The following is a 26542-nucleotide window of genomic DNA, read 5'->3' as shown; positions in this document are numbered from 1 at the left end:
GGTGAGCAATGCTGGCAATATTAAGCAGTCTAGAGCCTGGAGCACAAGACTGGGAACCAGGATTAGAACCCTACAGTGTCCTGGCTAAGTCACTGGCCTAGGCAAGCTGTGAAACTTCTTTTGCCTCAGTCAAACCAACTGGAAACCTTGGTTAAAATTTGAGGCTGTAACTCAAAACCAGTTACTGCATCCAAGCTGGACCTTCCTGGAAGAATAGGTTACCCATCCCAGCACACACAGGAAAGGGGAGAGAGTTATTACAGGAAGAGGCAAACTGTAATTCCTTTTCAAAAATAATAGTAATTCCTACAGAACCACCTCAATTTTGACCCAATACATAATTTATGGATGAGGAAAATGCCACCTCTGAAATGGCCCTGTAGTTTTTAACTGTCAGAGGCAATTTCTTTGAAATCTAATTCACAATTTGCAGGCTTCATTAAGTTTTCTCAAGTAATTTTAAACTTAAATCACCATTGGCAAATCCATCATTTATTGATAGAAACATTAGGGCGCTAATGGAGTGTGACTCATGATGAAAACAAGATAAGAAGGGTTGAGGGTGGGGAAAACGTTCCCACCTTCCACACAAGGTCTTTGCAGGGAGAATCAGGCAGAGGAAGTCCTAGCTCTTTTGACTGGAATACTAAGGAGAGCTTGTAAGCTGCTACTGAACTGCCTTCTAAAACCCAGGCAGAGAGGAACAAGCAGAACTCAAAAAATATTGTTTTCTGATTGAGATGCTGAATCAGACCCATTTTTGGAGGGATTAAGGTGAAATTCCTTCCTCTCCTAGAGAAGGGAGTAAATAAAATTCCAGAAGCAAGTGAAACAGGATAGTGACGTCAACAGATCACGTCAACCCATCTCCTCAGAATATTGAAGAACAAGCTCTACTCAACTGGGGATCTGCAGATCTGGCAGGGAACATGGGGCAGAAGAGGGAGTTGAATACATTTTAAACTATTGTATTGCTAGCTGAAACTCTCTCAGGCATATAGCCTTCAAATGATGTAATGTAAGTGCCTTCTGAGAGACTCCATTGCATGCATTCACAGCCTGTATGCATCTACCACTGTCTTTCAAATATTTCCATAACCTCCCTTGTGCTACTCTTATCCATAGGTAGCTAGGTAAACAGGATTTTTTTAAAAAAAATTCAGCTAGCTAGCCAGCCAGCCATTCTACTCTTCTACTCTTTATTTAAAATATAGCTATTCACTTTCTCCAGCAATTGTTGTCTGTGCTGGTCATATATTTTGATGGGGTATGATAACTAACATACTTTACAGATAACCAGTAACTCTGAAGGCGATACTAGGTAAGGTAGTTGTAAGAACCACGTTGTCAAAGAAAGAAATGGTTGACCAGGAAATTTCTATATTAGTCAGACGGATGTCTGCTCCTCCTTTTCTCTGTGGTAGCAGCGAGCAGTAATGGAGACCAGGTTAACACCACTGAGTATGTTGACAAAACAAATCTCAGCACATCTGATAGCAGTGAAATTAATTTCAATTGACCACAAGAAGGTTTAGGGAACTGGAATGTTGAAAAGTCACCACAGCTTCCCCCCATGCTGGTATCACATGAGGAACCAAAAGAGTGAAAACTCTGAACACTTCGAGCAAATTGAAAAAGAAAGGAAGAGAAGGACTAGAAAACAAAATGAACATGGTCTGCATGGGTGAATCCCTGCACCCACAGAAAACCCCACTGACTTCAGTGGGGTTGTGTTTGAGTCCACCTGAGCAGAGTTCACTGAAAGATCAGGTCCTAAACTACTTATGGAAAAGATTTGGTCTGTTTTAAAACAATTGATCTGTTCACTTTGAGTAGGTTTATAGTTTTTGTAATAAGAATATTAAATAAGCTGCCATGCAAAGCATTTTAAATAAACATACATCTTCTTCATTAGATGTAAATTAAAGGCAAAGAAAATACATTTAGAATGCTTGGGGCTAAATTTACAGCTGGGAGCTTAACGGTTCTGCTGATTAAAAATTCACACATACCTGTTGTGCCCATAAATGAGAGCATTTGCACACACAAATACACATGGCGGTGCATCTAATTTTTCATCTGCAAATATGGTTACCTAGTTAGTATGTGCAAATAAAAGGGCAAAACTGATGTATGCAAAGTTCAGGGTCTGTCTTTATTATAAAGTAGTGTTAGGACAACTAAAGTACTTGTTCAACTTTATAACAGTAGTAGGGGCTTCCACTCACAATTATTAATTCTTCTAATAAATACCGTTATTGAGTTTTCAGCATTGTATAATGCTATTACTGTTTTTCTCCGTTAAATCATTTTAACATGGGGATTGTGATATTAACAGTACTTTACATTGCTGCTTTCAACAATTCTACTTATTGTAATATACAAAATAAACAAAGGCTTTTGGGATTCCGTTATAGGTTCATTTTTATTTCAAAGCAAAGGCTGTGCAAGATTTGTGGCTTCAGACTCATAACTGGTGATAAGCTTCCCCCTCCCTCCTTGTCCCAAACTAAATATATAAAGAGAGACTTTAACAAAATTAATTGCAATATTCAGCATGCATGAATTTCAATGCTCATGTAATTCATTTTCCTGCGGCATAGAGGATCTCTTGCTGCCAAGGTTACGGGATTCATGAGCATATCCACTCAGCCCTAATGGGGAATAAGTAAAGAATCACTCCTCTCACTGGGAGCTGGTTTTTAATTGCACAAAATTACTTGTGCTGTCAGTCCACGTTCCTACCGATGTAGGGACATTAATGTAACAACTGCTGCATTTAGCATTCCGAACAATCATTTCTAGCTGTCACTGTATTTTTTAATCATGAAAAAATAAGAAAACTGGAATCTTCGTTCCCAGCATAGGGCAGCTCTTACCCTAGTCTGACTCCCCTAAGCTCCACCCCGTTTCCTCAGCCTACCCAAATGCAGGGTTCAGGTATGATGTGGGGAGGCAATCTCTGCTCTCTGGGAACTCCTCACTGGAAGCAAGCGGGTGGAACCTGTGCCTGAGCCCCACTCTACTATTCCCTGGCTAGAGCAGCTGGCCAATGCGAGGGGGAAGTGAGCTGCATTCAGTAACTTGCCTCTGCAGAATAAGAGGGGAACAGAAAGGGCATTATGACTCATTGGCCATACCTGCCCAGGGCTAGACTCAGTCTAGCCATTGGTCTATTACTGTAAACCCAATGAAGTTCCACATTTAAATACTTTAAATATTTCTTACATTAACTAGCTTTTACACATACCAAATTTAAAAAGATCAATGCTGGGTTCCTCAGCCATCCACCCTGCATTAAAACTCCAAGCCCCTCCTTTTAATGTGTCTCCTCCCGTGTCCAGAACTTCAAGGGAATCTCGATAGGCTTTGCAGCTATTTGTTTTGTTTCCTCTCTCCCCCCCCAATTTTCTGGCCTCTTTTATAGGCTAAGGAAAGTCATTCTCATGTGCTGTAACCACTCTATTTCACTTTGTAGTTGTCTCACCCATACCACTTGTGAGATGACAGCCTAGACTGTGTGTGTCTGTGTGTGTAGAAAAGGGAATCTCACTCCCTGCCTATCTGTTTCTGGAGCTATACATTTAAATTTGTGAGCCCTTTGGGTAGTAGAAAGTAGGTCCATTGGAAGTAGGGACAACTCTCTGCATTTATCCTTCCATGCTCCTTGGCACATGAGCTAGGACAGTCAGTGGAATCAGTGCAGTTAATCTCTCCATCCTTCCAATTTTGCCAATATACAACCTAAGTACATCCATTATTTTGGGAAAGGACATAAACTGAACAGGAATCTCCTTCTCTAGTACTTGGATTTTCTTGTGGGTGGGGAAACAATCAATTTTCTACATTTTGAGTATAATTCACCTCTGATTCCCCACTTGCTACCTACTTTTATAAATCTGTCTTGTAAAATGGAATCATCTTACTTTATTCTGCTTGGAATGGAGGACAAGTAACTCCTCAAGCACTGAGTGCAACTGTCAGTTTATGAGAATTCAAGAAACTCACAGGTAAAGTGATCCAAAACCAATATATTAACCACCATGACTGCAGTTTTCTTTGGATCGTCCCCTACACACACGCACTCTCTCTCTATGGGGAGAGCGGAAGGCTTACTACTGTGGCTATTGATCACTGACCCATGAAAGGGGATCCATTAACATGTTTTTGTTTAGAAAGTGAGCCTCCTTGAGATTCATCCTAACTCCAAGAAATCTTCCCTCAAGCAGTTTACTCCACCAGATGAAATGGAAGAAAGATGGTGCTCAGATGCAAGAGTGATGGGTATCATATAAGAACCTCAACCAAGATTTTCAAACATGATGGGTGATTTGGGGTGCCCAACTACAGGTAACTTAAAGAGGCCTGATTTTCAGAAAGTAGCAAGCACCTATCCTCTGAAAAAAACAGGTCTCTCTAACGTGTGTCAGGTTGGACACCTAAAAAGTGATGCAGCCAAAATTACTAAGCACTTGAAAAAAAATCTTGGGTATAGATAGATGATTGTCTCTATAGTCCCTAAATAAAAGGTATGAATTGAAACTTATGCTGTGTTTTTTTTTCCTTTAGCAGCCAGAGTTCAAACAGCTTTTCAGCAGATTGCAGCTTCCAACAAGTAGAGCATGGTGCTAGATTACGATTAGACACAACCAGACAAAATACAGTAATTTGGGCTCCTTTGCAAAATCATTGCTGACTTGAATTGGTCACAGTGCTGCTCCCATAAGCACTGAATACTTGCAATGGTGATAAAACCCTTCTCTCCTCACCAAAGGAACCATACATACCAAAACTAGAGTCTCATAACAATAGCATTTCACTTCACTGGCTGTGAAATATGGGATTTGATCTCTAAATTTAAACAGCCTTTTTAAAGACAACAGCATTTACCTAATGAAGGAAAAAGAGAGACCTGAGTAACTAACTCACAGGAAAGCTAGAATGGTACTTTCCTACTCAAATCATCTTTCCACACCGCAGATCCACTGAAACAGATTGAAATATAGCATTTCTACCTCCTGGTGAAAAAGGAAACAGAGGAAGGGGTGAATCGGTCTTTGCTGCACACAATGCTTGGTAGCAGTACCATAAACTTGGATCCTCTGTAACATTTCAATGCACAGTCCTTTGTGCTAGTCCACAGAGAAGGTGGAAGAGGGTTTGGGAGTGGGAGAGAGATACTAAGAAATCAATCACAAGCAGAAAAAAATCTTGACTCCTTGGAAGTCAATGGAAAAACACTCAATGACTTCAATGAGCCCAGATTTAATTCCCAGCTGGTGCGGGCCCACGCACCCACATTCATGTTCCTTGGTAACCGTTGCCTGAGGATGTCCTAAAATGGAACGACAGAACTGTTGTAATATCCTGAGGCCCAGAGCCACTCCACTGTCCTGGCCCTATTTACGGAATTGTCTCTTACATATAAACTGACACCTGGAGGCGGGGGAGAGAGGAGACTTAGGATCGGCTATCAGAAAAGCAATCCTCACTCACTGCTCAGTGCTCATCTGTGATAACAACAGTCATTATGAAAAGGTTGCCTCTGCTGCTTGTATATAAATCAGCGTCAAACAGCTCTAACCTCCAGAGACAATGACCCAGCTTTCCATTGAGCACAGCCTGCCATGTGAATTAGCACATGACTGCTGAATGGCCAGTATTGTTGATGGTAGCAGCAGGAGCAGCCTACTGACATTTACTTAAATACCAGGTGATCTTTTCAACAGATTTGGAGGTTTGTGACACATTTTCCTCCTGCTTTCCTGAGTGCCCCCTTCCAAAGAGAAAATCAATTTCCTTCTTTCCTCAAGCTGTCTGACCTTGAAAAGCCCATTGCTTTGCTTTGTTGGAATATACTGAGCTGATCTTCTGCCAACTATAATTTATCAAGAAGGTGGTGAAAGGAAACAGCAGGATTTTTTTTTTTGGTGTTGCATAAAGAATAACGTTGCTTTTTCTCCTAGCTTTTCAATATTCTATAAGCACTTTTGGTTAATTCAAGTGTTGTTGTAACTCTTTTGGTACCAAATCTTTGAAGGAAAGACTAATAGGTTAAGTAAAGAATCTAAATAACATGTTTTCCAGTCATAAGATCTTTTCTGTTTTTCATGACTTGAACTTTCATTGATCTCTGGAGAAAAACTTTTCAATTGTTCTTTGCTTTAGGTGAACAGAATGTAATCACCTGCTCGGTCTTCACCATTGGAGAATACTGATCAGCAAGTACTGCTGGGCTATGATGATTATTTTCAATACAACTCACTGGGTCCAGGATCTCAACTGAATTAAAGTAACTTGCCCGTATTATATACCCTCAAAAATGTGCCTAATGTATCTTAGTGGCTCCAATCCCTACTCATATACTTGGTCCTGCTACCTCTGATCTCCAGCTAGTTTGCTTCCCAGCAATAGTGAAGCCAGGCTTTGAGCATTGGTGGAGCCAGGGAGAGTGATGGGTCATTGGTGGTGCCATCTTCAATTATACCTGGCTTGAAAAGGCACTACACATACACGTAAATGAAGCTGGAAGGGGACCGGGGTCACCACCCCTGCCTACCTATTAGCTCCATCACTGCTTCCAAGCATTTTAGAGGGCTGGTATCTATAGCACTGTAGGATGTCCTCCATCATATCTTTGACACCAATGGCAAGGACTCAAGGCACACATATAGAGAGGAAAAGCAGATCTCACACTGTGGTTATATGCATGATCTAGTGTTTGTCTTTTTATGTGCAAAATGGGGTTTGAATGACAGAAGTCACCTCACCATGCTCCAGGTTGCCTGGATTCTAATCCTAGAGCTCAAACAAATCAGCTATTACCTATTAGGAGCGTAGTCTGTCAGCTTGTCTGTCAGGCTCCACACCAGTTAATAAAGAGAGATGCATGACCAACATACTGATTTGAGAGATACATGACCAACAATTTCAGCAAGAGGTTATTCCAGGTACATCACTGCTGAGTTAAATAAAAGGGAGAGGATGAAGAACTTCATCTGCAAATCATCTAATAAAGTGGTCCATTCCCAACATTATTTTCAATGGCAGCTGGCAAATCTAAGATGAAGGGTGTATTCCACTGGCCAGCCTTCAGTCAGATAACATGACAACTCATTTTCTTCCCTCTTTTGTATATGTAAAAAACGCTAAACATTTAGTTTACTGTCAACTTAAGTTGTCTAAAATATATATTGACACTACAAAAATGTTTGTAGAGTGAATAAAAAGAATGTACTGTTTCAATATACCACCCCAGTCGTTCCTTTACATTTGTTGCAGTTTGGTTTTACATGGCTTGTTCTGCCTCCGTTATTTATTGATTATATCAGCCCTTGAAATTTCTCTTTTCCTTTCAGCTGCTCTTCTCTTTTTGAGAGAGAATCCTGGGGGCAAGGGCAGCAGCAGCATATACTAATTGGCAGAGCAGAGTCTGGGCAGCAGGAGCTATGGGGCTAAATCAGCACCTAAAAATCAGTGTAGCTCAACTGCATAAATTGGTGGTGTGCTACAGACTTCAACCAGATGACGGGCTAGCCCATTGCCCTCTACCCAGAGACTTCAACTGGCTTCCTGGACCCTGGATGAGTCACCTAGAGCTTGACCCCGGGAGCTGCTGAGTGCCTCCTGAGAGGTGCTGGGAGCTCTCAATTCCCATTGACTTTACTGGGAGTCAGTACTTTTCAGGCACCACTCTGCACCTCACAGGATCAAGCCCTTTATCTCTCTGCCTCATTTTCTCCATCTGTAAAATAGGATCAAATCTACTTTTCCACCCTTTGAAATGTAATTTGAGATCCTTGGATGAACGCTGTTACATTACAGTACAAAATATTAATTCTTAATATGTTCATATTGCAGCAGCATCCTTGAGAGTAGCCAGCTGAAGAGATAGGTCATGAAACAGCAGAGGTCACCTGTCTTTGAAAAAGCATCTATTGCAAAAGCTCCAGTTCAAGCTACAAGTCTGGGAAACAGCTGATCTAATAATGGAAAAGCTTCCCATGACAAAAAATATGAAGATGTGCTCCACTCCCTCCATTGTGTGTTACCTGGGCACTCAGCTAGCAAGAAGGCTGCAGAGGTGATTTACCCTCTGCTATATGCTACCTGAATGGTACCAAATCATTTAAAAGAAAAGCAAGAAGTAAAATTTCATATTCCTGAAAGTAAAGGACTGGTGACACTGATCTGAGCAAGGCATAGTGCAGATAGCAACCATGAAGGATTTCCCCACACAGTTCTGGAAATGCACTTCCAGCCATCCAGCTTAGTAGTCCAGCCCTGAGCCTCTCCTGAGTGGAAGCTCTATGCCAAATTGTGTGATGGTTTTGCAATATGAATAAATATCCAGTGGTGACAGTGACAAGACACACGAAGCTCACTTCACTTGTGAATGGTAACAGACCACTGAAGTAGCTAACCCTCAGGCAGGTGGGTACTAGCATTTGGTGTGGAGTCATGCTTCCCTTTTATTGAGGAGAGTTGAATTTTATTTTATTATTTTTGCTAACACGTTATTCTAAGATTCCATTAAGCTCTGAGCACCACAGTTCAGGCATTCCCATAGGGGAACTGTAATGCATTCTATATGCAGTTATTGTTTTAGTTTGCTTCTGAGGAACACCTAATTCAGAGTGTGCACTTAACTCTTGTCATCAGTACTTTGGTATCCCCCAGTGACCAATGCTAATATCATTTTGCAGCTGCACTTTCAGTTCCTGCTTTAACAAATGAATTAGAAGAAGTAAAGGATTTTCTTTTTTGTGTTTGTTATTTCAAACACACAGGCAATGATTTCCTCTGCCTAAAATAAAAGGTTAATACAGGGCTTCAAGACTTCAAGCAGGGAGTTGTTATAGAGGATGAAAAAGAAAATACAACCAATAGAGCTTTATAATTAATCAAAATTAATTAAATGCCACCAGATTCCCTATGGAATTAAATATTATACGATACATCCATTAGAGTGTCCAAAAGAATTCACCATGAGTAGAATTTCCTCAGTGAGGTCCCAACCCAGCAAGGCAATTAAATCCATGAATTAACTTTAATGAGACTTAGACGCATGCTTAAAGTTAGGCACATGGTCTTAAGCATGTGCTTAAATATTTCGCTGCACTGGAGCCAAAAAGAATGGGGTGCAAGTAGCTGCTTGTGACAATGCTGCTTCATCTCCTAAAATATGGTATCACCTTTGAAATACAAATAGCTTGGTTAAGATAAATGGTGTTACCATGAAAAATAAACCACACACACACACACACCCCTAGCTGTCATTTCCATTTTAACTATCTCATTCTTTTAGCACTATTCCGTGTCATTGAAGTATGTAAAGTGCTTGACCGAGGTCTAATACATCACCCTTATAACAGGCAATTAGAACAGAGAAATTTCTACAGAGGACAGAATACAGAATTTTTGCAAACCAACCTACTTACTACTGTAAGTTACTCACTAGTTATAACAGACACTTTCCAGACCTTTACGGCTATCAGTAGTGCTCTGAAATGAGGGAGTAAGTGCTAACAGCAAGATGAGGGCTACATGTTCAATCCACTCCTTTAAATGTAAAACAAAGAGTTTTAACTGTCTGCTGAAGAGCCATTCACACAGGTATTAAAACCAGTATTGCCGGAAATAGTTTTAAACATGGCATGTTACCACAGCAAACCCAGGCAGAAATACCTGAAGGAATTTATGACGATCCTGTTAGCTTTCATTCAGGGGCTCCTGCTCCTGCACACTGTCAAACGACCTCAGGCATTCGCCATGCTACCATTTTTCTGAACTTCTCCCAGCATTGCATTATAATGAGTGTAGTCACCCGAGCTGTAGCAACAGTGGAAGTATTACTGCAGACAGCACTTCAGTGTCTTTACCACCATATCTCCTAAATATGTTCAAATGATATGGTGGTAAAAATGCCAGCAGGCACTAGCAACCAGTCTTCACTAGCAGCATCAATGGTGGAGCTGCAGTAGTAAGAGCTTTTAAGAAAAATGCCAATGTGAAGAAAGCCTGAGGAGGACATAGAAGGCCAGGTGCAGGTGGTAAAGGCAGGGTGCGGAGCCAAAGGAGCACTGCAGAGTGAACACCTAGCCACTCAGTTTTTCAGGATTTTCCAATGACTCTGGTGGGAGAGGTTTGAGGCCCATGTGCTGTGTCTGCTCCACAGTGAGACAAATCCTGTCCACCCCAATGGGATGGAGTCTTGAGTTTCTATTCTTAGAGTTCCCAAGTGTTTTCCAAGGCCATGTCTACATTAACAAGTTCTGTCGACAAAAGTGATGTTGACAGCCAAAATTTGACATCATAAAAATCAGAATCATATGTTAACACTCTCTCCCTCTGTCGGCAGAGCACATCTACTGTGGAGGCACCATCATTGACAGTGTGAGCCATGCACTGTGGGTACCTGTCCAGCTCGACACTTTGTCGCTAGGTGTTGTGGGAAGGCAGAGAGGATCGTGGCACATTCTGGGACCAGGCTCAATGTCCCATGATGTATTGTTTTCTGTCCCAGCACTCACAGACTCATAGACTTTAAGGTGAGAAGGGACTATTATGATCTTCTAGTCTGACCTCCTGTACAACACAGGCCACATAATCTCACCCACCCACTCCTGTAACAAACCCTGACCTATGTCTGAGCTATTGACGTCCTCAACTTGTGGTTTAAAGACTTCAAGGTGCAGAGAATCCTTCAGTAAGTGACCCATGCACCACACTGCAGAGGAAGGCAAAAAAAACCCAGGGCCTCTGCCAGTCATCCCTGGAGGAAAACTCCTTCCCGACCCCAAGTATGGCAATCAGCTAAACCCTGAGCATGTGGGCAAGACTCACCAGTCAGACACCCAGGAAAGAATTCTCTGTAGTAACTCAGATCCCACCCTATCTAGAGTCCCATCACAGGCCATTGGGCATATTTACCGCTAATAGTCAAACACCCGTTAATTGCCAAAATTAGGCTATCCCATCATACCATCCCTTCCATAAACTTATCAAGCTTAGTCTTGAAGCCAGATATGTCTTTTGCCTCCACTGCTCCCCTTGGAAGGCAATTCCAGAACTTATTCCTCTGATGGTTAGAAACTTTCGTCTAATTTCAAGTCTAAACTTCGTAATGGCCAGTTTATATCCATTTGTTCTTGAGTCCACATTGGTACTGAGCTTAAATAACTCCTCCTGGTATTTTATCCCTCTGATATATTTATAGAGAGCAACCATATTTTCCCTCAGCCTTCTTTTGGTTAGACTAAACAAGCCAAGCTCTTTGAGTCTCAATGGGCTTTCTTTCCCAGAATTTTTGCAACAGCCTTTCTTTGTGGTGCACCCTGGCATCTTTGTGAGAAGGGACAGGTCCCGCAGTGCTCTCCGATGCTCTGTTAACTGTCATGAAGACATTGTGGATGGCAGTGCAGTTAATCTTGAAGTTCCTAATTGAAGAAGACTCCCAGGCACCCAACATGATGCGTGATATGGATAGGAGCAACTTTAGATTGCTTTTGGCATTCACAGAACAGCTGCATAGGGTAGACCGTCGCTTCTGGGCTTGGGAAACAAGCACTGAATGGTGGGATTATATCGTCATGCAGGTCTGGGATGAAGAGCACTGACTACAGAACTTTTGGATGCAGAAAGCCACTTTCCTGGAACTGTGTGTGGCGCTTGCCCCAACACAGCAGTGCAAGGACACCAGAATGAGAGCTGCCCTATCCATGGAGAAACATGTGGCAATCACTTTGTGGAAGCTGGTGACTCCAGCCTGCTTCCAGTCGGTCGCAAATCAATTTGGAGTAGGGAAGTTGACCGCTGGGGCTGCATTAATACAAGTATGCAGGGCAGTAATCGCATCCTGCTATGAAGGACCGTGATGCTGGGAAATGTGCATGAAATAGTGGACGGTTTTACACAAATGTGTTTCCCTAACTGTGGGGCGCGTCTCATGGGGAAAATAGCACACACACTTTGCAAGGGTCATGGCGCAGCATTCTATGAAAAAAAAATCTAAAATTCTTCCACACTTTTCACAGGCAGGGGTCATTCTAGCAGACATCTCACTGCTAAGGGTAAGCAAGGAAGTAAGGGAACATCTACCCCATGTTTGTGACTTCTGCCCTGCTCCCTATGCTGCTTGCCTAAGTGCCACTTTGGTCCCTGCACAGGTGATTGCCGAATGGTGTGGGAAAGTTTCCTACAATGGGAAAAGGAACAAAGCAGCTCTGCCAAGGAACTTTGGGCAGAGGATTGCTGAATACTACTAGGAAATTTTTTCCGACAGAAGTCGCATTGCAGTGTGTACGCATTCACTGTTTGGTTGACCAAAGGCAATTTTGGTTGACAAAACTTGGTAGCATAGACAAGGTCCAAATAACTTTAGCCCTCTGTTAGCAACTTCTTGTATAGGGAGCATGATCAGCTCTTAATCCACCTCAGCTTCCCCATCTGTGAAAAGGTGTTAACTGTAACAGGTTGGCCACATTTGCTTTAAAGCACCTCAAGCAGCTCTTGATCCTGCTAAGAGGAATGTTAAGTGGATTCTGCTGTTTTAATGGTACCGCTGACATGCTGCAGATATGTGGAAGGTGGAAGTGGCTTTTTAGGCCTTGTCTACACTTACCAAGGGTTCGACATGCAGTGATCATGCATCAGCAGTTAATTTAGTGGGTCTAGTGAAGACCTGCTAAATTGACTGCAGATCACTAGCCCCTCAACTCTTGTACGCCACCTGAACGAGAAGCACAAGGGGAGTCAATGGGAGAGTGATCTGCGGTCGACATTGCATAGTGTGGACCCTGCGGTAAGTACATCTAAGTACATTGACTTCAGCTACATTTTTCACGTAGCTGAAGTTGAATAATTTAGATTGATCTCCCCCTGTAGTGTAGACAAGGCCTTAGAGAGGAAAGGATGCAGTGTATGGGCTGAGATGTCTGGAGGGAGGAATCTTGTGAGCAGTGAAGTTTGGAGAGGAGACTTAAGCTGAACTTCGTTATATTAATTTATTTCATCCGACTGTGAACACCTTCCTCATACTGGTGAGCAGCTGGGTACAAAGAGACTATTCCTGGGAGTAACTGCTCATCAGTGTGAATAAGAGGTTCACAATCTGGCCCTTTGCTAATAAAGCCAAACCCCAAGGAGGGGGTGACCGTGGCCTCTACATAGTATATTTGAGAGCAGGTTGGTAAAGGCATCTTCTCACATCAATCTACCTCACAGGTGGGTGGCAGAGATTAGGTAACACATATGCACATGCTTACCTGTGCCGGTAAAGTTCAACACAGCTAATGGTGCTGGGATCCTAGGTGGCAATTTTCAATGGGTTTTAAGGGAGTCAAGTGCCCAATTCCCACTGAAAATCCCAGTCCTAACCCTCAATTTCCAATGGCACTAGCTGCTCCCATAATCAACCCTATGCCCCTTCAAAGAGCCCTCACTGTTTCTATTCCTTAAATTGCCCTGTATTTTAGTCTGTCATTTAAAAATAATAAAGTTAATATTTGTTTATGCTTTTCCATTTATAGGTGCTAAATAGCAGGAGTACATACTACTACCTATAAATCAGAAAAGGGGGACGTGAATTAACAAACACTTGAAAAATGATCTTCATAGTTACAGAAGACAGTAAATCTAGACTTTTTCTGTGTCTCTGGAAAAACAGTCATAATAAAATAAAGACAGATGTTCAAAACAGAGGGACTGAAAAGTTATTACTGGTACATCACCATGCACTTTATTTGCATTGCTTATATTCTTAAAGGGCCCAAATCTGTGAAGTGCTGAGCTCAACTGGGAGTTCATGGGGTTCAGCAACCAGAAGCAGCTCAATACCTCATAGTATTGAGCCCCAATGCTTTGCTTTTGTCAGTGTAAAATTGAGCTTAACCTCTTCATTATTGCCTCTTAGAATACCTAAGTAGCCACACATCATAAAAACTAACTCATAAAAAATGGCCTGAATATGTATCCTAGGTCAAGTGCTGGTCTGTGCCGATGGAAGCAAAATGAACACATAGTAAGGGCCAAATTCAACCCATATGTCAGTGGACATACCTCCTCTGATGTTAGTGGTGTTTGGGCTGCTTCCCCAGGGCTGAATTGAGCATTCATGCTACGGAAGTGGCAATAATGGGAATAGGAATTCTCTTGATAGCAGCAGCTGCACACACAACCTGCTCCATTTAGACAGATTATTCTTGCCCCAGGGCAAAACTAAACTGCACGATGTGTATGTGCATGCGTTTGTGCATGCACAGATGTCATTGCCAGCTCAGGGATGTATATACCCAAACATAAGGCACACTCTCTGTCATGCCACCCCAAAACACAGCTCTGTTACTACTGTGCAGGGCACCTGGGTCAACCTCTTTACTGCTTTTGAAGGACCCAGAATCAGAGGGAAGAGTTTCACCTCCCTTTCCCCACACCACAACCAGTCCCCACCTCCCCCGCCGAAGTGGCACCTATATGCAACACTCCACTAGATCTGCAGCACTCAAGGTGTAAGTTATGGAGGTTGAGTGGCAAGGACATCAAGGGGAATGGCATGCAGAAAGTGATCTCAGACTATAAAAGAGAGATCCGCAGTGCAGCTCTGAGACGCTACTCTCATTCCCCTTTCATTCCAACGCTATGTATTGATGGGTTGTTCTCTGAGCATCTCTCACTTTCGAACGAGGAGTACCTGTGCCACCTTAGAGACTAACAAAAGCTTACGCCCAGATAAATTTGTGAGTCTCTAAGGTGCCACAAGGACTCCTCGTTCTTTTTGCTGATACAGACTAACACAGCTACCACTCTGAAACTTCTCACTTTAGAGTGTCACACCTCATGAGCAGTTCCTGGAGAGGATCATAAAGCAAAGCAGAATGCTTCTCTCACCCAACCTGAGATTGAGACAAGCTCTCACACATTAGAAGCAATTCATTCTAATGTATGAGCAACACTCAATAATTCATTACTCAGAGAAGCATCTTTTAGTAAGAATGGAAACAAACATAATTTTTGAGCACCATTCCCTCTGACCTGACTAATAAGAATAGCCCAGTCTGAGCTGATGAGCTTTCCAGGGAGTTATTTTGCTCATCTGCATAGCAGCATTCTCTTCCAGAGCAAAAGGAGCAGCAGTTCTTTTCCCAAAACAAAAAAAAAAAACAAAAAAAAAAACAAAAAAAACCTGATAAGTGATTGACTGTAAAATAAACAAACAACAAATAAACAATATTTTTTAAAATGCTGGTGCTATAGAATACTTAACAAGCTGTTAAAGTGTGTGTCATGGTGATTTACATAGAAATTGTTTTTTTTGCAGCCCAAGAGACAATAGTAAGTTATTGTAAACGTGCAGCCAGATGCATAGTCACTCCCTCGCTAATATTGCGCTGCGCTCTCTAGTTTATCATTGTGCACATTCTACAGCAGAAGGAATGAAAAAGAGGCATCGGTCTGTGGAAGTACACTATTAAATCAACCACTGAAAACAGCCCTGAAATCAGCTCAGCCTTTTAACTTTTCTGTAGATTTTTATTTTCTTTTAGTCTTGTGGTTAAGGCAAAGCATTGGGTTCTAGTCCTAGTGCTGATACCTTCTTCCTTTGTAGCCCTGGGCAAGTCCCTTAACCTCGCTGCTTCAGTCTCCCAATCTGAGTGGGGACAGCAGTACTGCCCTACTTCACAGAGTGCTGTGAGGATTAATTAATGTTTGTAATAAGGGAGTAGAGTATTGGCCTCATGAACTTTACACTGTCAAAGAAGCAAGGGGTGAAGGAGGGCTGTTGGGGATCCTGTTCCTTCTCCATTTAGCCTCCTCTTAAGCCAACAGAGTATAATGATCATTCCCCATTTTATACTGGGAAGAATTTTATACACACACGTGTATGTGCACACTTACATACACATAGCCAAACAGCAAGCCTCTGGGTACTACAGAAACCTGTTGCTTTCTGAATATGTTTATTACACAGAAGCCTGTTGAGTCTGACTCATTTGTGATAAAAGTTTGAAAAGCTAATACTGTTTTCTTCTGATGTGTGGATGTTATCATACACTGTTCATTAAAAGATATTCCAACAAGCTGCATTAACTGAATAACCCCAGTGATAAGGCTCTAACTTTTCTGATTTAGACACAATTCTCACACCAGTATGTATAACAATATTGTTCTTCAGATCAGGAGGGCTGACATTACTTTCACTATGCTGTAGGGAAATATTAGTTTTAGAGTGCTAATGTTTTATTTATTTTTAGTAAGTCTGGTATAGAGCAGAAACACAGGAAATGCAACCCAGACAATGACCACTGATCCACCTAGTCTAGTATTCTAGATTTAAAAGATTAAGGGATTATGATCATTTAGTCTGACCACCTGCACTGCACAGGCCATAAAAATCTCACCCAGTGATTCCTGAAGCAAGTCCAATAACTTGTGATTGAACTAGTTCATACATTTTAGAATGAGATTAGTTCTTGAGGTCAACCTTATCATGGCTCCAGCACTGTTCTATACAAAACAATTCAAAGGAAGTGAGTTCCTTTCCCTCCTCATCAATAGTATAACCAAACAATGTTGCAAATGTACAGGGCATGGGGAAATGGCAAATGGCATTTCTTCCTGACTCCTGCTAGCAACCAATTTATGACCTGAAGAATAAGGATTATCTTTTGTAACTATTAACTCAGCCAGCGTAACAGCACTGAATGATTTATTAATGTAAACATCCAATCCTTTTCCTTCCACCCACCCATATTTTACTAAACTATTCACCTCAGGGAATTCTGTGGGTTGATTATATACAAAATAAAAAGTGTTTCTTCTCTTCTGAACATGCTTTCTTTACATTTCAAGTACACCTCCTATGCTTATGTTAAGAGGAAAATGTGGTTGGCCTTCACTATACCATTCATTATTTTAGATACCTCTATCATCTCTCTTCTTAATATCGTCCTTTTCCCAAACCAAATCATGCTAGACTTTTTAATCCCTCTTCATATGAAAGTTCCCTCCTCCAGTGCTTCTAATCTTTTTCATTACCCTTCTCTGAAATGAGGTGACCAAAACTCAATGCCGAATTCATGGTGAAGTCATTCCATCAATTTACATAATGGCATTATAGAATTTCCATATGACTCCCCTTCTTCTACAGCCAAATGTTGTATTTGCTTTATGGAGTGCTGCTGGACATTCAGCAGATGCCTTCATTAAACTGTCCTCTGTGATGTGTACACCTTTCTCCTGAGAAGTCTTAACTAACTCAGAACCCATCAGTGTGCATGAGTAGTTTTAAATTGTCCCTTCCAGTGTAAATTATCTTGCAAGTCAATTCTGAGTTTTACTTGCCATGCTGTTGCCTAATAAACTAATTATTTTAGGTATTTTTGGAGAATCTCTCACAATCATCCACAATTTTTATTCTTGTAAATAAGTTTGGGCCTTCCAATAAAACAGTGGCCATCTTGTTATTCACTATATTCTATTCCTAATCCTAGAAGCACCTTGCTATTAATGACTGTTTCTCAGAATAGAAATACATTTATTCCTGCTTTTCACTTCCCAGCTCCTAAATAGTTTCTAATCCATGGTAGAATTTTATCATTCAACCTGCAGTTCCATAATAGTCTATTGTAAGAGCTGTCAATAGAAGCCTACTGAACGCCTAAAAATATTGAATCCAATGCTTCTCCTGGACTCCTTATTTTGTTTTCGCTTTTCAAAAACCCTAGTGGGTTAGAAACATCCAGTGTATCCTTATAACAGCTGTGCTCTTTCATGGGGGAAACACAGGAATTGCCATACTGGATCAGACCGGTGTCCATCAAGGTAAAATCTGAACACAGGAAACGAAGGGCTCTTGTGTTAACCTCGAACACTGTTACTGTGGCAGTTAGTTGGAATTTCATTAGACTGTCCAGAGGTGCTCTCAGGAACAAGTTTGACAGATGACAACCTATTTGTCTCTGCCTTTTACATCTCGGGCATCCAGACTTTCTAACAATCTCAAAGTCACTTCTGAAATGTAAACATAATAAAAAAATATTCAATTGCCATTAGCTTCCACCTCTGAGGTACCTTTCTCTTTCCCATCCCTTCCCAGCTGAGAGTTCCCTTTTTTCCTAAATGTCGATTGCTTTGGTAATACCTCTGACCTTGACTTGTGCATGAGAGAGGGGGAGAAAGAACGCATGCAAGAGAGACACAACTCAAGCCCTGGAAATCTGTTTATGTATTCTGAGAGCACATCTTCAGAGGGGGGTGACCTGAGAAAGAGGGAAGCATGGTGTCTATGCCAAGGTGAGCACTTCATGACTTATTTATAAGGGAAGAGGCATTAAAAAAATTGCTAAAGGAGAAAGAAGAGAAAAATCTGACTTACCTTGTCGGTGTAGACGAAGAACAGAATCACGATGGTGAGCTCCAGCAGGAATATAATTAACAGCATGATAAAAAACTGTCAAGAGAAGAGGGGACAGGGGAAGAAACAAAAACCCAGAAACATCAAAATCTGATTCATCTTCCTCCTACTGTACAATAACTACATTCAGCAGGCAGGGGCGGCTCTAGCCATTTCGCTGCACCAAGCACAGCAGCATGCTGCGGGGGGCGCTTTACCGATTGCTGGTCCTGCGGTTCCGTTGGACCTCCCGCAGACGTGCCTGCGGAGGGTCCGCTGGTTCTGCGACTCTGGTGGACCTCCCGCAGGCGTGCCTGCGGATGCTCTATCGAAGCTGCGGGACCAGCGGACCCTCTGCAGGCACACCTGCGGGAGGTCCACCGGAGCAGCCTGCAGCCCTCCCGGCGACTGGCAGAGCACCCCCCGTGGCATGCCGCCCCAAGCAAGCGCTTGGCGTGCTGGGGCCTGGAACTGCCCCGTCAGCAGGTCATGCATGAAAAGGGGATTTTGTTTTATGGACGACAGGGTACAGAGTTACTGCTTTGAGACCAAGTGAGGTGTTTGCACCATGCAGCATTGGAAAGCACACACAGGACTAACCAGGGACACAGTATGTGCAGACACACACACAGCCTACTTCTGCTCCTACTAACTTCAGTGAGAACAGAGGCTTTTGTTTGTTTGTTTTGTTTAAACAAATCTTTTCAGTTAATGAAGTGGCATGGACATCTCTATTATTCTCATTCCGTACACGGTGCTTCCCTCTCTGGAACAAGGAAGCCACAGGTCACTCCGTTATGGCTACTGGGAAAGTGAAAGGAACATTTAAATATTTGTGTACAAAGTTAGCATGAAGCATTCTTCAGGCTAGGAATACAAATGTCTCAAAAGTTTGAACTGGAAGCTGTCTCATTTATACTTATAGCATTAAAAAAAATTATTCAGTTTAGCTTCATGGCTCTGAGGAAACATCCCATCTAATTCCAGAAATGGGATTTACAAAAGTACCTGAATTCCTGGATTACGGATTTCAGGTAGGAGTCTCAAAAGGGCTCAACTTTCATTGACCTCAGTGGGAACAGAGGTAGGCCAACACTGAGCACTTCTGAAAATCCCACCTTTCCCGTTTTGTGATGAGAAAAAAAAATGTTGCCACTCCAACTTTAGACAGGCTGTGGTGCAGCCATGGCAGAATGGCCCTGTAGAGTTAAGAGACTGAAGAGAGCTACTAAGCTATCTTTGTCTATCTCCAAGGATTCCCTGCAATAAACAGGCCTGATGCAAAGTCCATTGAAGTAGACAGAAAGACTCTTATTGATTTCAATGGGCTTTGGAACAGGCCCTAATTAACAGTTCATGGTGTTATGAAAAGAAGATTATTTAGAAATCACAAAATCAGGAGGAGGACACAAGACTGTTCACAGGCTCCACTGCCCCCTACAAGTTCACACACCAACTTCCCTGCAATACTAGAATTGTATAACTGAACAGTAAGTACTGCTTTGACTGAAACCTCAGTTTCAGAGGTGGGAGGAAAAAAAATAAATCTACTGCTCCTTTTGCTTCAGCCACTCAGCAGCAAACCTGTAAAACTTCAATGGCTAAAAAAGTGTTATCAGAGCTTTTCTTTGCCTGATGAGTGGAACCTTTGAATTTCTGTGATAAAATAAAGGGCAGAAGATCTGGAGACAGAAAACAATTTTCCACCAGTACAATGGCACAATGCATTTGGCCCCAAGTCTTAAATTGTGGTTTATTTTCACTTCTTTGCTGGAATCTAAAGACTACAGGAACCCTAGTACAGGAATCTACTTTCACCCAGTTCTGGGTCAGGGCACCCATTCATGGCAGCAACCTCCCAGGCAGACCTCCTTGTCATTATCATCCAGAAACTGGATGAATTGGTGAATACCAGCCCACGTGTCATTGGTCTTTAATACTGTGATTTCAGATTGCAGCACAGTATTCAGGGGCGGCCCTAGGCATTTTGCCACCCCAAGCACAGCAGGCAGGCTGCCTTCGGCGGCTTGCCTGCGGGAGGTCCCCGGTCCCGCGAATTCAGCGGCAGCCTGCGGGAGGTCTGCCAAAGCCGTGGGACCAGTGGACCCTCCGCAGGCATGCTGTCGAAGGCAGCCTGCCTGCTGCTCTTGCAGGGACCGGCAGAGTGCCCCCCGTGGCTTGCCGCCCCAAGCATGTCCTTGGCGTGCTCGTGCTTGGAGTCACCCCGATAGTATTCAGTGAGCAGGGACAAGGTATATCACTATGTACTTGAATGCCCTGGTACTGCAAGAACACTCTCTTCCTTGATACCTACCTCTATTGGGACACGTCACCCCTCATTAGAGATTCTGGCGTATCCATAAAATGTAAGTGAATTATATTGTGTATGTCCATAAACTGCACTTTCCCTTTGAGAGTAAGAATTTGTTTTCAGTTGCTCATAACTTTTCCTCACTTTGACCATTTTGGCTGAAATTTTCCATGCCAGGTGTCTTGCTCAGGTTACCATCCCCACAGACCAATGAGCATGCTCCAGCCTGCAGTGCTGCCCAGACTGCACATGTGCTATCCCCCACAGAGCAAATACTCATGCTCCATCCCCTCAAAGATCCTACCGGACTGTGTACGCTCCAGTCCAGGTGTGCAGGGATTCAGAAGAACTTTCCTTATAATGGCACCTCGCAGCCACTCCAGGCTGGAGTGGAGCCAGGCACCATCACTGAGAACAAGCAATTTATTCCTCCTGTGCTTTCAATGACTCCTCTGCTGGGACACAGGCATTGTGGCAGAGGAAGCTGTCTGATTCGAATACAGAAAGGATAAAAGCCAGACCAGAGGGGGGCGGAAACATGGAAGGAATAGACTGGGACAAGGTGTCTGTAAAACTGGAAATAGAGTGTGGTGGGGGAGAGAAACTGGGACTATGTTTGGGGAGGAGTAGACTGGAAGTTGAGGGGTGAGATTAGGATTCAGACAAGGACTCTGGAGGGGAAGTCTAGGATGGGCTGAGTAAGGACACAGGGATGAGAAGCATGAGGAGACGGACCTGGGTAGGTTAAGAGAATGGGATTAGGATAAGGACCCAGAAGGGGTGGGGGAGAACACAGGTCAGTAGAAATGGGGCAGAAGGGGCCAAACTTGGGGAAAAAGGGCAGAAGTGCCTCTGTATACTAGACCATACTCTTCTCCAGAGCCTGGAATGGAACCCAAGATTCCCGAGTCTCTCCTTCCTCTGCTTTCAACAAAAATCTACAAAACCCACTCACAAAGTGTGTGTCTCATCCCATTCTAGGGTTGGTTCACACAAGGGATGACAACCTCCTATTGTTATCATTTATGCTTTTAGCTCAAGTAGCAGAGGTGTAGGCGGTGGATCCACACTGTGGGTGTAAATACAATGCCAACCTGATGGAATTCAGGGATAGCTCAGTGGTTTGAGCATTGGTCTGCTAAACCCAGGGTTGTGAGCTCAGTCCTTGAGGGGGCCACGTAAGGATCCGGCGCAAAAATCAGTACTTGGTCCTGCCAGTAAAACAGGGGCTGGACTCAATGACCTTTCAGGGTCCCTTCCAATTCTATGAGATAGGTAGATCTCCATAAAGAATCTCTGTTCTTTAAGTTTGCTTTTAAATAAAAAAAAATTAACAATGTTGCAAAGTCAAAAGATAGGAAATGTCCAACTTAAGGTTGTCTGTGGAAATCTCATTTGGTTTCCTTTTAAATCTGCATTACGATACAATCTTTAATTACAGGATCACATACTGTTTTTGATACAAGACCCATGCCACTTTCTGTGCACGTGATGGACCTGCTCTTGTGATGAACTGTGGTTTGCGAGGCAAAGGAGGGTGTTGTCTACAGGTTCATTTGTTGAAGCTGGAATGTGTATAGTGAAATGACAGGGGATTGCAGGAAGAGAAAGGATGGTAGGAAGCTGAATGTTGCCCTGGAAGAGTGGTTTACATTTCTGCCTCTGTCACAGAGGTCTCATATGTGAGACTGTGAATCATTCTCTGTGACTTTCTGTGACCTCCATGAATTTTGCAGTGCTTGTGTGGCTGACCCTAAGACCACCCCAGCAGCCTGGGAAACCCCGAGGCCAGCCACACTGGCTGCTGCTCTGGCAGGCCCAGGCAACTGGTTCCCAGCATTGCCCTGAAGCAAGGCCGGCTCTAGGCCACAGCGCGCCAAGCACATGCTTGGGGCGGCATGCCGCGGGGGGTGCCTCTGCTGGTTGCCGGGAGGGAGGCAGGCAGCTCCAGTGGACCACCGGAGCCCCCAGGGAAGCCTGCGGGAGGTCCACCAGAGCCGCGGGACAGGCGAGCGGCAGAGCGCCCCCATGGCGTGCTGCCGTGCTTGGGGCGGCGAAATTGCTAGAGCCGGCCCTGCCCTGAAGCAGCAAGCCCCCGGGCCGCACCCCAGCGGCAGTCTTCAGGCGTGTCCCCCTCCCAGCAGGTAAGATTTAGTCACGGGTATGTTTAGTAAAATGGACAGGTCATGGGGCCATGACTTTTTGTTTATTGCCTGTGACCTGTCCATGACTTTTACTAAAAATACCTATGACTAAAATGTAGTCTTACTCATGTGATGCCAGGCAAGTCACTTAAGCCAAACTTTTCAGTGACTATTACTACTGTGTATTCCTCATTTGCTGAAATTGAGTGTGCTCAGCACTTCTGTAAATTAGTCCCGAGTCTCAGGTTGTCTGCCCAGATACTATGATGATGGGAATCTATTTAGAACAGAATAGCTCTGTGAACTTTTCAAAGCACAATATGTTAGGATTTCTCTCCATCTCCAAAGCCACAAACAAAACAAAATGATGAGTTTTCTCCACAAAATAATAGTATTGTTTTAAATAGGGCCTTCAGCCTTGTGTCTCTCATGTCTTGCCTCCACTGACAAAACAAGGTACATTTTTACTATGTGTTAACTAACATGCATGAGGTATCCTGCTGTAAAAATATAGTGGAGACAAGGCACTGCAGTTTGACTGCCATGCAGGTGAGGTCAACCTCAGGAAGGAGGTGCAGTGCTCACCTCGCCTACCTACCCTGCGGTAAACACTGCAGGTACCCTGTCTCCAGCTAGGATTTTACAGAAAGGTAACTATTGTGTATTTGTCACTGTAAAAAGACACCTTTGTAAGGAGTGAAAAAATTCCTCAGTGTCCCCCAGATGTAGTGGTATTACAGCTTAACCCTGCACACACTGATCTGATGACCATAATCTCAGACACACGCACTGCTCCACCATATTCCTCCACCATACTCCCCCAGAACCTACCGCCACAAACTGACCTGATTTTTTCATTAACTTCCAAGGTGGAATTAAGTCAAACATGAGAGCCAAGGCAGGATTGGCATATAGCAGACCAGTGTGAGCCTACACAACCCCTGCATGCCCCCTGAAAACCCTCACCATTTCTTTTGCAGCTCCTGAACTTGGGTGATAAATAAGAATAAAAATATAAGCTTTGCTGCTGTCCTGTGAGACTACAGGCTGTTGATATAATAAAGATTTATGTGCTGAGAAACAACAATCCCAAAGCAAAGTGTTCGTGTAGAACTCCATAAAGAAGATTGATCTAATCTTGTAGCTAGAGATACTTCAGCACAGCGCTTGTCAACATGGCAGAGGTTCACAAGGGGGGGGTTAAGCCAAAAATAATCCCATGGGCTCTAGGACTTGGTGGGAGTGAAGGAAGGGCAGGAAAAAAATCTCTCCCTATTTTGCTGCTGCTGCTCCACCCCTAATCCAATTCCAGTGCGACTTCTCAGCCTTTCCCCTCCATTTCCTTCACACCCCTCCCTCACCACTTCTCCACAGAGAACTCAGCTGACGCAGTAGAGAAGAGGACACTCAATGGGCTGAAAAGGATACTTTGGAGTTGATGCAGCCCCAAAAATTAAGCACAGCCAGTGTGTGTGGGGAGGAAGGAGAAAACAAAAGGAGGAAGATCTTCACTTGCAACCCCACCCCCAACTGATGCCAGCTTCCCCCATCCAGCACCGGGCTATGACTCAGAAGATCTAGGTTTATTTCCTTGTTATGCCACAGACTCTGTCCAACCAAGGGCAGTCACAATCTCTCTGTGTTTCATGGACCCATCTGTAAAATGGGGATAATATTTCCCTTCCTCACAGGAGTGTTGTGACGATACATTTAGGAATGTTTTTGAGGCACTCTTACAAGTCTGATCCAGCCAGCAGGAAGTTAAATTGTGCTGGGGACAGGTTTGGCCTCTGGCAGCCCCAGGATCAAGAAAAGAGAAACAGGACTGACAGTCACCTTTCTTTAAGTCCAGGTGAAAGGCAGTTTGCAAATGACTCTGGATAAACAAATCCTGACTATTCAGCTCATGTATCACTGCATCCTTCCGAGATATTAAATTCCCCACATGCACACTTCTGAAATTCAGAAGCCTTCCTATTTGACTAAACCTTTTGGCCCTTTCACATTAGATCTCAGAAAGCAGTTGTATTGATTGACTGGCAAGGGTTTTAATTTGCCCTTTGGTAGAAAACTACACTAAAGTAGGATGTTTTTAAAATGTATATGTTAGCTCAGACAATCAAAAACAGTCACAAGCACTTTATAACAGAAAACAAAGGATTTATAAGAGAGGCAGCATGGTCTGGTTTGTTATGCACAGATCTGGGGCTTCAGAGACCTACAGCCTAATCTTGGCTCTGACACTAAATTTGCTGCTGTGTGGCCTGGGACAATCTCTGTTTCCGCATCAATTAAAAAAATGAATATACTTATCTACCTCACCAGGATGCTCTAAGGATTTAGTACAGTGACATTTGTATAGAACTTGGAACATGTGAAGTGCTAAGCAGCAGTAGTAGTATTTCTACATATGCCGTCAGAGTCACTCTTATGGTATTAGTGGCCTTTCATCTGAAGATTCATGCCAAAACACTTGTTGCACTTCACAGTTCTCTCAGCCAAACCAAAACACAAGATGACTCTCTCATAACATGCAAGGTTCCCCTCCACTCGTGGTACATGCTCATAAAAATTATACCCAGTATATTTTCAGTACACACTATCTGGAGCATGGTGCGTACCTCTAGGCTTATCAATGTACCTGGTGCTAAAGCATACTGTGACGTTGCACCCCATAATGCTTTATGGGAATATGCTTATGAATGTATATATGACATAACTGGAATATGTTTTATGCTACATATGCCATGTAACATATCTGCAAAGATTATGAGCTACTGAATATATTCATCCTATTTGTATGCATGTGTCATTTTTGTATTCAAAGCTATGAATATTGGCTGTGTACTTTTTTTAGTTTAAAAGAAGCCTTAGTAAAGCATTTGGTCAGCTTCTTAAGAAAGGAATGTGCAAATTAATTGCCCAGTCAAGAAACACATAACTGATAATGGATCTTGGAAGACCCCAGTCCACATAGGAAGTCTTCCTGGAGATATTCAAGATAGCATGTGGGAAATGGCTGCTGCCTGTAAAAACTGAGTCATGCATGGACATGTGACTTGCCCACATGACTCCAAAACTCCATCTTGGAGCTAGAGTTTGCATAGGAAAGAGGACGGGGTCACCACCCATAAGAGAAAGTCTATTTAAGCCCCTGGGAGCACCTCCATTTTGTCTTCAGCTGGCTACCTGAAAGAAACTGGAACAAAAGACAGTAACCATAGAGGTGTGAGTGATTGCTGGACCCAGAGTAGAAAGGAGGCTAGTCTGTAAAAGAAGCTTATTGGAACATCTCTGAGGGCGAGATTTCATCTGTAATCACTTTCTTACTGTATTAGGTTTAGACTTGCGTGTTTTATTTTATTTTGCATGGTAATTCACTTTGTTCTTTCTGTTATTACTTGGAACCACTTAAACCCTACTTTTTTGTATTTAATAAAATCACTTTTTACTTATTAATTAACCCAGAGTATGTATTAATACCCGGGGCAGGAGGGGAACAGCTGTGCATCTCTCCCTATCAGTGTTATAGAGGGCAAACAATTTATGAGTTTACCCTGTATAAGCTTTATACAGGGTAAAATGGATTTATTTGGGGTTTGGACCCCATTGGGAGCTGGGCATCCAAGTGCTGGAGAAAGGAACACTTCTTAAGCTGTTTTCAGTTTAGCCTGCAGCTTTTGTGGGATGTTGTTC

General features: G+C 43.0%; 1 protein-coding gene across 8 annotated transcripts in view; it reads right to left on the bottom strand.

Moving 5' to 3' along the window:
* Window positions 1–26542, bottom strand: part of TSPAN4 (tetraspanin 4) — a 689771-nt gene that overhangs the window by 53974 nt on the left and 609255 nt on the right. For all 8 annotated transcript variants that reach the window (XM_050952934.1, XM_050952936.1, XM_050952935.1 and 5 more), the window contains one exon: window positions 18374–18448. In XM_050952934.1, the coding sequence (XP_050808891.1) occupies window positions 18374–18448 (75 nt within the window). The remainder of the gene's footprint in view (window positions 1–18373; window positions 18449–26542) is intronic.

This window comes from Gopherus flavomarginatus, chromosome 5 (genome assembly GCF_025201925.1).
Source record: "Gopherus flavomarginatus isolate rGopFla2 chromosome 5, rGopFla2.mat.asm, whole genome shotgun sequence".
In the NCBI taxonomy this organism is placed as follows: domain Eukaryota; kingdom Metazoa; phylum Chordata; order Testudines; family Testudinidae; genus Gopherus; species Gopherus flavomarginatus.
The sequence above is the reverse complement of the archived record's forward strand: the minus strand, read 5'-3'. Positions and strand labels throughout refer to the sequence as shown.